Here is a 14,381-nt window from a genome sequence, read left to right on the forward strand (position 1 = left end):
CTAAACATGTACCCTAATCAGGAACATAAATCAATATCAAGAATAAATTCTATTCTAAGCATGTACCGATATCAGGAACATAAAGGGTCATGAACCATCTTCAGGAACATAAATTAACACCCATCAATACAAATCAATACAACTGTCACTCAAACTCGTGACTCTACGTTTTAGACTAGACTCAATCCTAGCTTAGGGATCCCGGTTTCCAAATGTGGTGTTCCTATATCGAATTCCGTAATAGAAGGAACTCTGATCCTATTACTCGATATAACCAAGTATGGTGTTCCTATATCGAATTACGATATAACCAAATATGGTGTTCCTATATCGAATTCCGTAATAGAAGAAATCCCAATTCTATTTACTCGATATAACCAAACATCCGGTGTCCTGACCTAACCGTCATGGACTGTAGCCCCATCGCTAACATCCTATCTTGAGACATCGTGCAATGTGCCCGTGGCGATACCACCACTATCAGGCACTTCTGTCACAAGATTACTCGTCTAACAACTGTCATCTATAATTCAAGAAAACAAGTATATCAATCAACTCAATGCAAATATCAATGCAATAAAGTAAAGTATGTGATTTAGGGAAACTCGAGTCAAACCTCACTCGAGTTGTGCAATCCCAACTCAACATTAATTTATACCTTTATCTTCTCGCTCAGAAGAAGAAGAAGAAGAAGTCCCGACTCTATCTCGGTCCATTCTCAATCTGGTAATAATAATGCCGAACAGATATAATATCAATATACAACTCAATTCAATACCAGTTCTGATCAATACTCAAATCGAATTATACGCTGATCGATATCAAATCAAGATACAATCTAATCCATATCGACAATATCACGATATAATCGAAATCACTACTGAATCTGATCAATATCAGTTAACTGATGTTTCTACGGTATAACAATACAGTCTCGATAACTCCGTCAGTCCGAACATCACAGATATAATACCAGAATTCCTAATCAATATCGATACCAGTCATAATCTCAATAACAATACATATCTGATATGAATTCTCAGTCAAATCGATTCCAAAAATCATAACGATTACATAAACAGTTCGTTTCTCAATCTGACTTCGATTCTATGATGTCTAACATGACAAGAACATCATATACGAATCCTATTCAATTCTGACAATAGTTTAATTTCAAAACATGTCAAAACGTAGCAAAACTTACGTCAAGTTGTAGCCTACGTCGATAGGAACACGATACTGTATTCGGATTCAAAATCGAACGGACAGATTTCTCGTAAATTAATTTCGAAAATCACGAACAAAGCCTTTCCCCAAAGCTTTCCCTTCCATTTCCTTTCTGATCATTAACGTTTATATGTATATATATACACCCATGCTGCATACGAGAGACCAAGTGGCATCCTTACATTTTGCATGACTGGCGCATATGCGCGCCCAAGCCCCGCGCATATGCGCAGGAGGCTTTATCCGAAATTTGCTACTGGAGTGCTCGCGCATATGCGCGCAAATCGTCGCGCATATGCGCCGAGCCTTCTGTCCATCACGCGCATGTGCGTCATTTCCGTCGCGCAAATGCGCCGAACTCTCTGGAGTTCTCCCTCGGCATTTCACCCTCCTCGCGCATATGTGCGCCCTGTCTCGCGCATATGCGCGAGAGGTTCTGGACATTCCGCGCATGTGCGCGCTTACACGTCGCGCATGTGCACGAATGCACACCCTCGCACATATATTTCGCGTCTTGTCTCATCTTTCCTAGTCCGATCCGTTCCGTCTATAATTACCTCGATTAAACATTAAATCATTTCAGATAATTCTCAGATTACAGTAATTATACTCAAATCATTTCAGATTACGGTAATCACTTGCTCGGGCCTTACAATTCACTCGTGTAATACAGATAATCATATCATATCTCAAATCAGATATAAGAAGGAGACATACCGAAATGACAATAATCTCATATCAACGAAATCACTCGTGATTAAATTAATTTCAGAACAATGGCTATACCACATCCGTATATACCAATCAACAACTCATAACAATCAATATCCTGGTCAGAGATATACTCAATCTTCGGTTTCAATTACTAGCATTCATCGTCCGACATTGGCTTAATAGTTTATGTATTCTGAGCTATCCTCATTTCTTCTGAATCAGTTTCATTTTTCTCTATCAGATCTTTGATCCTATCAATTCCAATCTCAGGCATTACTGCAATATCATTCCTATAAGAAGGAAAATAGCAGTTTTCACTGTACTATACTTCAACTCAAGCTATTTCGATACTCGTTTAGTAGCTATTATCGTACAATAGTTCACAAGTGACAATGAATCATGTCAACTAGTGCTATAATCCAGCACTACATTTCCTGGATATCCTCCAGTATCAGGATAGTTCATTCCGACTATCCGTCAATCTATAAATCATAGATAAAAAATCATGTTATACACTCAGCCAAAAGTATAAAATCAAACGAGAATCACAGTCTGACATAATTAACTTTGGCATGTAATACAATCTAATCTCCATTTCTGACATAATTCCCATCATCTGGTCATGTCTGTGCCTCTTCTTGTATAATATAACATGTACAGATGTGAACAATTATTCAATTACATTCACTATCTTGGACAGATTGCAGTAGTGTCATCGCACAATTCATAGAAATGTACTCCCATTTCTATTTAGAAATCAATAATCAAGATTATTAATCTAAAAGTTTCTATCTTTCTGTCTTCATCTGTCAGCGATTTAGACATTTTAATATAAATTCTGACATAACTGATTTCATCTGATTATATCAAAACTGTCTATTTGAATTATCATACATTTCCTGTAACCAGAATAATACTGAATCTACTACCGTGTGTATCTGACAATACCTGTCATTTCCAATTCGAATATCTGACACAAACAAATCAGTTACTAATATAAATTAAAGAAAAATACCTACCTGGTATTCGGTTCTAACTATCAAAATCAAGTTCTGAACAATCTGATCAAACTTTTGAACTGTTTTAATTTTCAAAATCAGTTCTGACTCGACTGAACTGTATATAAGCTCAACGGTTCATAACAATCGGTATCAAACACGGACTCAGAATGATAACAATATCGGATCAGATTCAGAATCTTAATACGCAATACAGATCTAAGAACTGCATAGAACGCAATTTCCGACATTTCGAAAATTCTGCCATATTCAATGTCGTTCTCAGCTATTGATCACGGTCTCACTGTGCTACAATCAGTCAGTATACTATCTTCAGATATCACAGACTCTGAATACAATCTGTTACAATCCCAATTCATATCCGAGGAATTCTGTATACAACAATCTCAGTTCCCAGAACATTCAATATCATTTCAACTGTTCAGTTCAATCAATCATATGCTACGAATATATCAAAATGTCATAGATAAACTGAGCATAAAATCATCAGAACATTTCCGAGCATAGGATTTATCAACCCATAAACGGAACTGAAGTATTCTACGGAAAAACATATAATCAGATGTAACTCTAACTCTTCAGGCAATAAATCTTTCAACTGATATCTCCATTCTTTCAATTTAATCAGTATCAGTCTATAAGAAATTCTAAAATGAAACCAATACCTGGAATCAAATCAAGGCTGAAATCACTCTCCCTGATACAGGACCAACCTGAAATCTCATCTGCAAGACTATAGCAAACTTCCTGCTACTAGTAAATCAATCCTTGATAGGCTCACTTCAATCATCAACTGAATACATAAGGAATTACTCCATTCCTTTCGATAATCATCAAATCATAACAATACAAATATCAAGGAATTCAAAATCAAGAATCTTTATCGTATATTATTCATTATTTGGCCATTTCAGGTCCGAATCTTACCATTTCCTGTCAAGACTCTATAATAGCTCTGTACTTGTTCGATATATCAATATCAATCACGCAGTCATCATCAGACAATACAAGTACAATTTAGTCTAATTCAATCTCATTTTCAACTCACTGTAGTATACAATATGTCACAGAGTATCACTGATATCAATTTCTTCCCCCAAAAGGTAAGGAATCAATACTACAGTAAATACAGACCTCAACAAGTACAACATATATCAATGCAACTTAATCAAGGATAATCATAAGGAATGCATTAGTATACATCAATACATATGCAATACAATCATAAAAGATCAGTACATGTCACTGTATCATCAAGGGTGTCCTGGTTCTGTTCCTCGATCCCTACCACCAGATGATTCTGCTCCCTGAAATCTTCGGGGACCTCTCTGTGGACAAGCTTTAGCAAAATGTCCTTGCTGTTTACAGATATTGCACCTACCAGTTACTCCCCGGCATTGCTCCGTGGAATGTCTTCCACCGCAATTCCTGCAATAAACTCCAGTATAACTCGGGCTAGAACCACTGGAGCTAGAGGAACCACTCGGTCCGCTCCCTAACTTCTTAAACTGTTTCATTCGAGTCTTCACCAAATCATGCTTTCCACTCGTGCTACCGCGATCAAATCGGAGAGGGGATTGTTATGTCTGGGGTTGCATTGCACACAACCTTCCTAGTTGTCTAATCAAACTCGTCTCCGCTCTCTTTGCTCTACTCAAGGCATCAGCAAAATGGTACGGCCGCTGCATATTCATCAATGCAACTATCTCCGAGTTCAATCCTCTGATGAACTGAGCCGTTACAGCTTCATCATTCCCAGCTACATGCGAAGCAAAACGCAGTAGAGTAGAGATTTATCAACATACCCTTCAACATTCAGTTGACCTTGGCTCAAATTCTCAAATTCTACTTTCTTGTCCTCTCGGTACGATCCTGAGAAGAATCTTCGATAAAATTCGACTTTAAAGACTTCCCATGTGATCACAGGACCACGTAGTTCTAATATTCCTTTGGTTGTAATCCACCAACTCCTGGCAGTCTCTTGTAACTGATGGGGCACCGGTTTAACTCTCTGTTCATCTGTACAATCAAGTAAATCGAACAATATTTCTATGTCATCAAACCAGTTTTCACAACCTTTAGACGTCTCGATACCACTCAGAATCGGCGATTGCAGTAACTGGAACTCTCCCAACTTTATTTCCATCTAAGTTTCTGATACATCTATCTGATCAGACGAAGTACTACCCCTTTCTGGAATCCTTCTAGGAGGAATATCTGATGATCACAAGAGTCAGTAATCACAGGGGATAAATCAATCTCAGTCCCTTTTTGATCAGCTTACCTCTGATCAAGAATTGGTTCTGATTCATTTCCAAATCAGATATATTACCAAATCAATTCAGATATTCAGGTAACATACATTTAAAAGCAATAAAACATGCTTTCATGCTAGCATACAAAATGTAAATCAACATTATACTAAATCACATGCTAGCAATCACAGGAAAGGAAAGAAAACTCAATCTAACCCGCTCACCCATTTCTATCTCAGTGCCAAGGAACCTATAGTTCAAGGACCTACAGCTCTGATACCACCTGTTGTGGGGACCCGGACGCTAATTCATTCCTTAATCGTCTTTAGGAATTATTTAATCATTTATAATAAACAGGGTCTAAAATTTTTTTTTCTAAATTACACAACGGAAACATAATGTAATTAAATTCAAATTACATATTAAACATCACATGCAACTATTGCATGATCTACAATAATCCGACTAGGTTCAACTACAAGTCAGTGTTGAATCCTAAGTTGCTTCCAAGCCCGGATCTCCACGCTATCTAGTCCAGCCTCGTTCTCTTCTTGACCCTGATCCTAGCCCACCTGTTGCCATGCACACATACAAACAAGACAACAGTCGGATAACTCCGGTGAGAATTATATTCAAAGTATAAATCATGTATACATGCAATCATATAAACAATATAATAGCATATAACAGACAATCATGTCATAAATCAAAATCATGATATGAATCAATAACAAGAATAAATAATATTCTAAACATGTACCCTAATCAGGAACATAAATCAATATCAAGAATAAATTCTATTCTAAGCATGTACCGATATCAGGAACATAAAGGGTCATGAACCATCTTCAGGAACATAAATTAACACCCATCAATACAAATCATTATAACTGTCACTCAAACTCGTGACTCTACGTTTTAGACTAGACTCAATCCTAGCCTAGGGATCCCGGTTTCCAAATGTGGTGTTCCTATATCGAATTCCGTAATAGAAGGAACTCTGATCCTATTACTCGATATAACCAAATATGGTGTTCCTATATCAATTTACGATATAACCAAGTATGGTGTTCCTACATCGAATTACGATATAACCTAATATGATGTTCCTATATCGAATTCCGTAATAGAAGAAATTCCAATTCTATTTACTCGATATAACCAAACATCCGGTGTCTTGACCTAACCGTCATGGACTGTAGCTCCATCGCTAACATCATATCTTGAGACATTGTGCAATGTGCCCGTGGCGATACCACCACTATCAGGCACTTCTGTCACAAGATTACTCGGCTAACACCTGTCATCTATAATTCAAGAGAACAAGTATATCAATCAACTCAATGCAAATATCAATGCAATAAAGTAAAGTATGTGATTTAGGGAAACTCGAGTCAAACCTCACTCGAGTTGTGCAATCCCAACTCAACATTAATTTATACCTTTATCTTCTCGCTCAGAAGAAGAAGAAGAAGAAGAAGTCCCGACTATATCTCGGTCCATTCTCAATCTGGTAATAACAATACCGAACAGATATAATATCAATATACAACTCAATTCAATACCTGTTCTGATCAATACTCAAATCGAATTATACGCTGATCGATATCAAATCAAGATACAATCTAATCCATATCGACAATATCACGATATAATCAAAATCACTACTGAATTTGATCAATATCAATTAACTGATGTTTCTACGGTATAACAATACAGTCTCGATAACTCCGTCAGTCCGAACATCATAGATATAATACCAGAATTCCTAATCAATATCGATACCAGTCATAATCTCAATAACAATACATATCTGATTTCTCAGTCAAATCGATTCCAAAAATCATAACGATTACATAATCTGTCCGTTTCTCAATCTGACTTCGATTCTATGATGTCTAACAAGACAAGAACATCAAATACGAATCCTATTCAATTTTGACAATAGTCTAATTTCAAAACATGTCAAAACGTAGCAAAACTTACGTCAAGTTGTAGCCTACGTCGATAGGAACACGATACCGTATTCGGATTCAAAATCGAACGGACGGATTTCTCGTAAATTAATTTCGAAAATCACGAACAAAGCCTTTCCCCAAAGCTTTCCCTTCCATTTCCTTTCTGATCATTAACGTTTATGTGTATATATATACACCCATGCTGCATACGAGAGACCAAGTGGCATCCTTACGTTTTGCATGACTGGCGCATATGCACGCCCAAGCCCCGCGCATATGCGCAGGAGGCTTTATCCGAAATTTGCTACTGGAGTGCTCGCGCATATGCGCGCAAATCGTCGCGCATATGTGCCGAGCCTTCTGTCCATCACGCGCATGTGCGCCATTTCCGTCGCGCATATACGCCGAACTCTCTGGAGTTCTCCCTCGGCATTTCACCCTCCTCGCGCATATGCGCGCCCTGTCTCGCGCATATGCGCGAGAGGTTCTGGACATTCCGCGCATGTGCGTGCTTACACGTCGCGCATGTGCGCGAATGCACACCCTCGCACATATATTTCGTGTCTTGTCTCATCTTTCCCAGTCCGATCCGTTCCGTCTATAATTACCTTGATTAAACAATAAATCATTTCAGATAATTCTCAGATTACAGTAATTATACTCAAATCATTTCAGATTACGGTAATCACTTGCTCGGGCCTTACATAAGTTGAAAAAAAATCGAAAAAAGATAGAGATATTTACAAAAATTACTAATAAACACACTTTATCAAAGTTAGTTAACAAATATTATGAATGGTAAAACTGTAAAAAAAATGAAAATTGATGTCATATCGACATAATAAAGTTAATTAGTATGAAGTGCTCAAGTTTAATAATATAGTATAAATAGTATAGATCGATAATGAGACCTTTTGTTTAGTCTGAACTTTTAGATAAATTAGAGATAAATTGAAGAAAAATTGAAATAAGATAGAAAGATGTAAAAAATTACTAGTAAGCACACATCAACAAAGTTAGCTAACAATATTATATGTTCAAGTTTAATAATATAATATAGGTGGTACAGATAATGAGACCATTTTTTTAGTCAAACAGTTAAACACATGATGGTATTTTCAAATTTTAAAACAAAATGAAGTTGTAAATATACAAAGTAGGTATTTAAAATTGCACGACCTCCGTGGATTTTCCCTAAAGGGTTTTAGAATTCTTGTAGGGTTGGTTACCTGCCGCGTGCAGGATTGCATCGCAGGGTTCTTCCTTGGAATCGTGCGTTGATATTTATCATTTAATTACGATGGATCCCGATGAAATCTCACGCTTGGTTAACGAGATGAAACTATCCCACAACGATCCGTCTGATGTTGTTAATCTGGAAGAAACATATATCCGAATTGGGGAGGAACGGCTGGCACAATGTTTGGTGGCAAAAGTCCTCTCGACAAAGGCAGTCAATATAGAAGCATTCAGACAACAGATGCCCCGAGTGATACAGGCAGAAAGGAGAATCGATATTGAGGTTACAGGTGACCATTATTTTGTTTTTGTGTTCTACTCTCTTCGAGATCGGAATAGGGCATTAACGGAGGGACCATGGAATTTTGCTAGAAATCTTTTGATTTTTAAAGAGCCAATTGGTAGGCAAAACCCTCGTACTATGACGTTTGATGAGACAAATTTTTGGGTCCAATTACATAATATTCCCCTCGCATTTATGCATGAAGAACTGTTATTAAAACTTGGTCGGCAAATAGGACCTGTTGTGGAGATGGACAGGGGAGAAAATGGTGCTTTAATGGGCCGATTCGCAAGAATCCGTATACGTATCAATCTCCCCAGCCGCTGAGAAAGTGTATACGTGTTAATGCGATGAGAGATGAAGAGGATATCATCATACTATTGGTCTATGAAAGAATTCCTGACTTCTGCTACGCTTGTGGAAGGCTGGGACATTCTTGTCGAGAATGTGACGATCCTATGGCAGACAAGGAGAACCTTTCATATGGGGTCTGGATGAGAGCATCAACTCACCTGGTTGGTAAAAGGAAGGCTAGGGAGCGAGGGACAGGAACAGAAACCTCTGGTAATGGGATGAGCAACCATGATGATTCGGAGCAACAACCCAAGCAAACTTTAATTAATGTGACACCGAGAAGGAATTCAGTTGTGACAACTGTAGGCCCCCAAATGGAGAGTAATTCAAAAATGAGGCACACTGATCTAAGCAAAGGGCCGATTGATGAGGCAGAAAGGATTTCACCAGTTGCACCATTAAACTTGGTGGCGGAAGAAACCCAAAAAAATTCGCAGACTATAATGAAATTAATGGTAACGGATGTAGAGGCATTGATGGGTGATGGGCTGAACTTGGACCACGGAAAGGGCCATGGATCGAAACAGTGGAAGCGAATGGACCGGGATAAGCACAGGGAAGGGCCACGAAGAATAGGGGTGCCGGAGTCTTATTCATGTTCAGGGGCTAAAAGAAATGCACAGGTAGATTCTGATACGTCAGCACAAGAGAATACTAGTCCTCTCAAGAAAAAGGAAAAGAGAGTTGTGGATTTATTTGAAGCTACTGATATAGCGGCGGTGGTTGCAGTGCAACCCCGCCGACAACAATGAATATTATAGTGTGGAATACCCGGGGGCTTGGGAACCCGCGGGCATTCCGGGAATTGGGGCGACTTGTCGCCGAAAAGAAACCCACTCTCTTATTTTTTAGTGAAACAAAAATGAGAGAGGCTTCATGTCGATGATGGAAATATAAGCTGGGATTCTCGAGATGTTTTATGGTTGATTGTCGGGGAAGGAGTGGTGGTTTAGCTTTATTTTGGAAGGAACCGGCCCTTGTTTCGATCAAATCTTAGTCAACTGGGCATATAGACTGTCTAGTCCAGGGAACAGATATGGTGTGGCTCTTCACAGGTTTCTATGGACATCCCGTAACTGTTCTACGTCATTTCTCATGGGATTTATTGTACCGACTTAGGGAAGTTTCAGAACTCAAGGAGATACCTTGGCTGGTTGGAGGGGATTTTAATGAAATATTTTTTGACAGTGAGAAATTGGGAGGCAATATGCGGGCACCGACTCAGATGCAAGCTTTCCGAGAAGCGCTTGACTTCTGCGAGCTTCAGGACCTTCATTGCAGCGGGGAGTTCTTTACATGGGTGAACTGTCGGGAATCAAACAGGATTATGTTTGAGCGTCTGGATCGGTTTGTGGCATATTTGAAGTGGCGTCTTTTTTTCCCTGCGGCTCGGGCCACTTCTCTGGAGTTCTTTCACTCTGATCACCGACCCATCTGTATGCGGCTTAAAGGAGACCAAATTAATTCTCATACAAGCCGGGGGCTCCATAAGTCGATGTTCCGATTCGAAAAGGGCTGGCTGTTGGAGGATGATTGTCGCGAGGTGATTGAGCAAGGTTGGGGAGGCAGGGGTCCCTACTGTTCTATATTGGAGCGCATGGAGTCCTGCAAAAATGCTCTGATATGCTGGGATAACAATAAGATACGGAAGATTCCTAGGCGTCTTAGAGCACAGCGAAAAAAATTAAATGATCTCAGGACAAGCTCCAAATGGATAGGTAACATGCCACAGATTAAAGAGCTAGAAATAGAGATTGAGAATCTTGCTACAAAAGAGGAGGTATAATGGAGACAAAGGAGCAGAGAATCTTGGCTGCAGGATGGGGATTGTAATACACGGTATTTTCATTCTAAAGCTTCCCTGCGTAGAAGTCAAAATACCATAACAGGGTTGGTATCTAGCCACGGGGACTGTGCTCAGAAACGAGAGTGATATCAGAGATTGTGCTAGAGTATTTTGAGAGTCTATTTTCTTCAGCCAACCCTAGTGCGGATGATATTAAAGGTGTTATTGATTTAGTTGTCCCGAAAGTGGATGCTCAGATGAACCAGATTTTGTGTGCTCCTTTTACAGAAACAGAGGTTAGACGAGCTCTCTTTGATATGCATCCGGACAAAGCTCCTGGGCCGGATGGTTTTTCTACTTTGTTCTTTCAGAAGTTCTGGGAAGTTGTCAGGCCAGATGTTTCAAAAGAAGTGCTCCGAGTACTCAATGAGGGTGTATCCGTCGAGGCTTGGAATAACACACTTGTCACTCTTATACCAAAAGTAAAAGATCCGGTACTCATGAAGTATTTTAGGCCGATTAGCCTGTGCAATGTATGTTATAAAATTGTCTCTCGAGAACTCACTAATAGTCTCCGGCCTATTCTCTAAAATCTTATTGATAACTCCCAGAGTGCTTTTATCCCAGGGCGTCTAATTACGGACAATATTATTGTGGGATTCGAGATATTACATTGGATGAGGACAAGAAAGACTGGACGTAGTAGTTATGCTGCCCTTAAACTGGATATGAGCAAGGCGTACGATCGGGTCGAATGGGAGTTCCTTCGGCAGATAATGGAATGGCTGGGCTTTGATGAAAGCTGGATTGCTAGGGTGATGAATTGTGTTACTTCAGTATCATACTCTTTCAGAGTTAATCTGGATGTGGTAGGCCCTATCATACCAAGCAGAGGGTTACGCCAAGGAGATCCTCTTTCTCCTTATTTGTTCGTATTGTGTGCACATGGCCTGTCTACTCTGTTTAGTGCATATAAAGCGAGGGGTTTATTCAGGGGGGTTAAGATTATGTCTTCTTGCCCATCAGTGTCGCATCTTTTTTTTTGCAGATGATAGTCTAGTATTCTTCAGAGCGACTATGCAGGAAGGAGCACGAGTTAAAGAATGCCTAACACAATATGAAAAGGCATCTGGGCAACTCATTAACTATGAAAAGTCAGCTCTCTCTTTCAGTCCTAATTCTAGTCCAGCTCTCATGGCCACGATTAAGACTATATTGACCATCCCTGTGGTTCATCAACATGATCTCTACTTGGGTCTACCCACAGTGTCGATGCGTAGTAAAAGGCTTCAATTCAAATATTTGCTTGAGAGAGTGGTGAAACGAATCCAAGGATGGAGTCATAAATGGTTTTCTACCGGAGGAAAAGAGGTTCTGATCAAGTCAGTCCTACAAGAGATTCCCACATTTGCGATGTCATGCTTCAGGCTGCCTAACATGTTGTGTGATGATATTGAAAAAGAATGCGCGAATTTCTGGTGGGGCATAGATAAGGGTAAGCGGAAAATGCACTAGAAACAATGGGATTTTTTATGTACACCAAAGTGCCGGGGCGGCCTGGGCTTCAGAAAATTGACTGAATTCAACCGAGCCTTGCTTGCCAAACAGTTATGGCGTCTCATCCGTTTCCCGGACTCTCTAGCAGCCCGAGTAATCAAAGGCCGATACTTCAAACATGGATCGGTGCCGGACGCGGGGTTGGGCAGTAATCCATCTATATGGAGATCGATCCTTTGGAGCAAAGAAATTCTGGAGCGTGGACTGATTTGGAGAGTGGGTGATGGAAAATCAATCAAGATCTTTAAAGACAAATGGATCCCCACCATGCAGTCAAAGATTGGTGAGCCGATGGGTACCTGGGATAAGGAGGCTACTGTTAACGACTTAATTAATCAAGGAGTGTGGAATGTTGATTTAATCTCTACCAGGTTTAATCCATATGTAGCGGGCGAAATCCTTAATATCCCAATCCGGCCGACATGAGAGTGTGATACACTTTTCTGGAGATTCGACGCCAAAGGCAAGTATATGGTACGGGATGGGTGTCGACTTCAACGTGGATTGTTCTCACCACCGGAGCACCAATCGGAATACCCTATTGAATCTTGGTGGGCGTTTATATGGAGTTTTTCTGTTCCACCTAAGGTGCGGCTATTTTGGTGGAGTATTTCTCATGACTGTATCCCCACTAATCAAAATCTGTTTCGACACCATGTCCCGGTTAGCGAATCTTGCTGTCTGTGTAATTATCCTATGGATACGACTGGCCACGCTCTCTTCTTCTGCGCCGCAATAAAACACTTGTGGAAGAACTCCCCTTTCGCCCATATTATTAAGGGAGCAATTCAAACCAATACTCTAGAGATATGCATGTGGTTGAAAAAACAATTGTCAAAGGAGGAGTTTGAGAATATTGCAGTCCACACATGGGGAGTCTGGAAAGAAAAACAAAATTTCATCCATGGATCTAGGACCAAACCGATGGCTGATAATGTTTCTTGGAGTTATTCAATGATTTGTGATTTTAGAAGAGCTCGTAAGAAGGAAAAAATTAATATTCAGACTGAGTTGGGTAAACCGGAAAAGAAGTGGATGCCTCCAAGGTCATACAATCTCAAGATGAATGTGGATGCAAGAGTGAATAAAGACAAGAATCAGTATGGCGTAGGAGGGGTGGTTCGTGATTCACAGGGTCGTTTGCTGCTAGCATTTGGAAAAAAAATCAATCAACCATTATCGGTGGTGCATGGTGAGCTTTTAGCAATCCGGGAAGGAATAAAGCTTCTGTATGAGAAAGATCTTCGAGATGTTCAACTTGCGTCAGATTCTTTGTTGGCAGTGTAAGCAGTCACAACGAACCAGGAGAATCTTAGCTACATTGGTTCTTGTGTAGCAGAAATCAGGAATCGAACTCAGGCACCTATTATTTCAGAATTAATTCATGTGCGACGCTCAGCTAATAGAGTAGCCCATTATTTGGCTCGTTTTTTTTTTCTTCTCCCTCATCCTTTGTATGGATGAATGGAGACTTTCCAGTTTGGTTGGTTCAACTTGTAATTGACGATTCTTTATAATAAAATTGCAAGTCTTACCGTCAAAAAAAAAATATACAAAGTAGGTGGAATGGAAAATTTTCTGTTAGAGTGATTTATCATGTGGAAGATTTAAGTGGCGTGAGAAGATAATGATATAATGCAATAGTCTAATTATTTTGCGTGTTTTCAAGTTATTATCTCATATTTTAAGTAGTATCATCCTAACTTAATTAGCATCTATGATTTTTTTATTTTATTTTGGAGAATTTGCATCTATGCTTATCACTAGAATTATCGTCTGATACTTGAATGCATTTTATTATATATTTTTACGATTGAAATTAATGAAGTTAATGTTACAAGAAGCGAATTGAATTAAGTAATTACAAATTTGAATCGGATGAAAAAATGAATTAATTATGATAAACATCAAAATAATTAATATTACATGGCCTGAAGAAGGAGTTATATGAAATTTATAGTGTGAAAATAAATCATGAAATGAATCATG

At 39.2% G+C, this 14,381-nt stretch overlaps 2 protein-coding genes across 2 annotated transcripts; both read left to right on the plus strand.

The window, feature by feature from the left end:
- The first annotated feature begins 8,473 nt into the window (after positions 1-8,473).
- On the plus strand, positions 8,474-9,022 carry LOC140815437 (uncharacterized). The gene has a single exon (XM_073174548.1). It carries the CDS (start codon positions 8,474-8,476, stop codon positions 9,020-9,022), a length of 549 nt encoding a protein of 182 aa, XP_073030649.1.
- Positions 9,023-10,085: 1,063 nt separating this feature from the next.
- On the plus strand, positions 10,086-12,818 carry LOC140815438 (uncharacterized). Its single transcript, XM_073174549.1, has 5 exons — positions 10,086-10,829; positions 11,093-11,329; positions 11,447-11,774; positions 11,884-12,206; positions 12,444-12,818. Exons 1-5 carry the CDS (start codon positions 10,086-10,088, stop codon positions 12,816-12,818), a joined length of 2,007 nt encoding a protein of 668 aa, XP_073030650.1.
- Positions 12,819-14,381: the final 1,563 nt, after the last annotated feature.

The sequence above is a fragment of the Primulina eburnea genome, chromosome 15 (assembly GCF_022965805.1).
Source record: "Primulina eburnea isolate SZY01 chromosome 15, ASM2296580v1, whole genome shotgun sequence".
Lineage (NCBI taxonomy): Eukaryota > Viridiplantae > Streptophyta > Magnoliopsida > Lamiales > Gesneriaceae > Primulina > Primulina eburnea.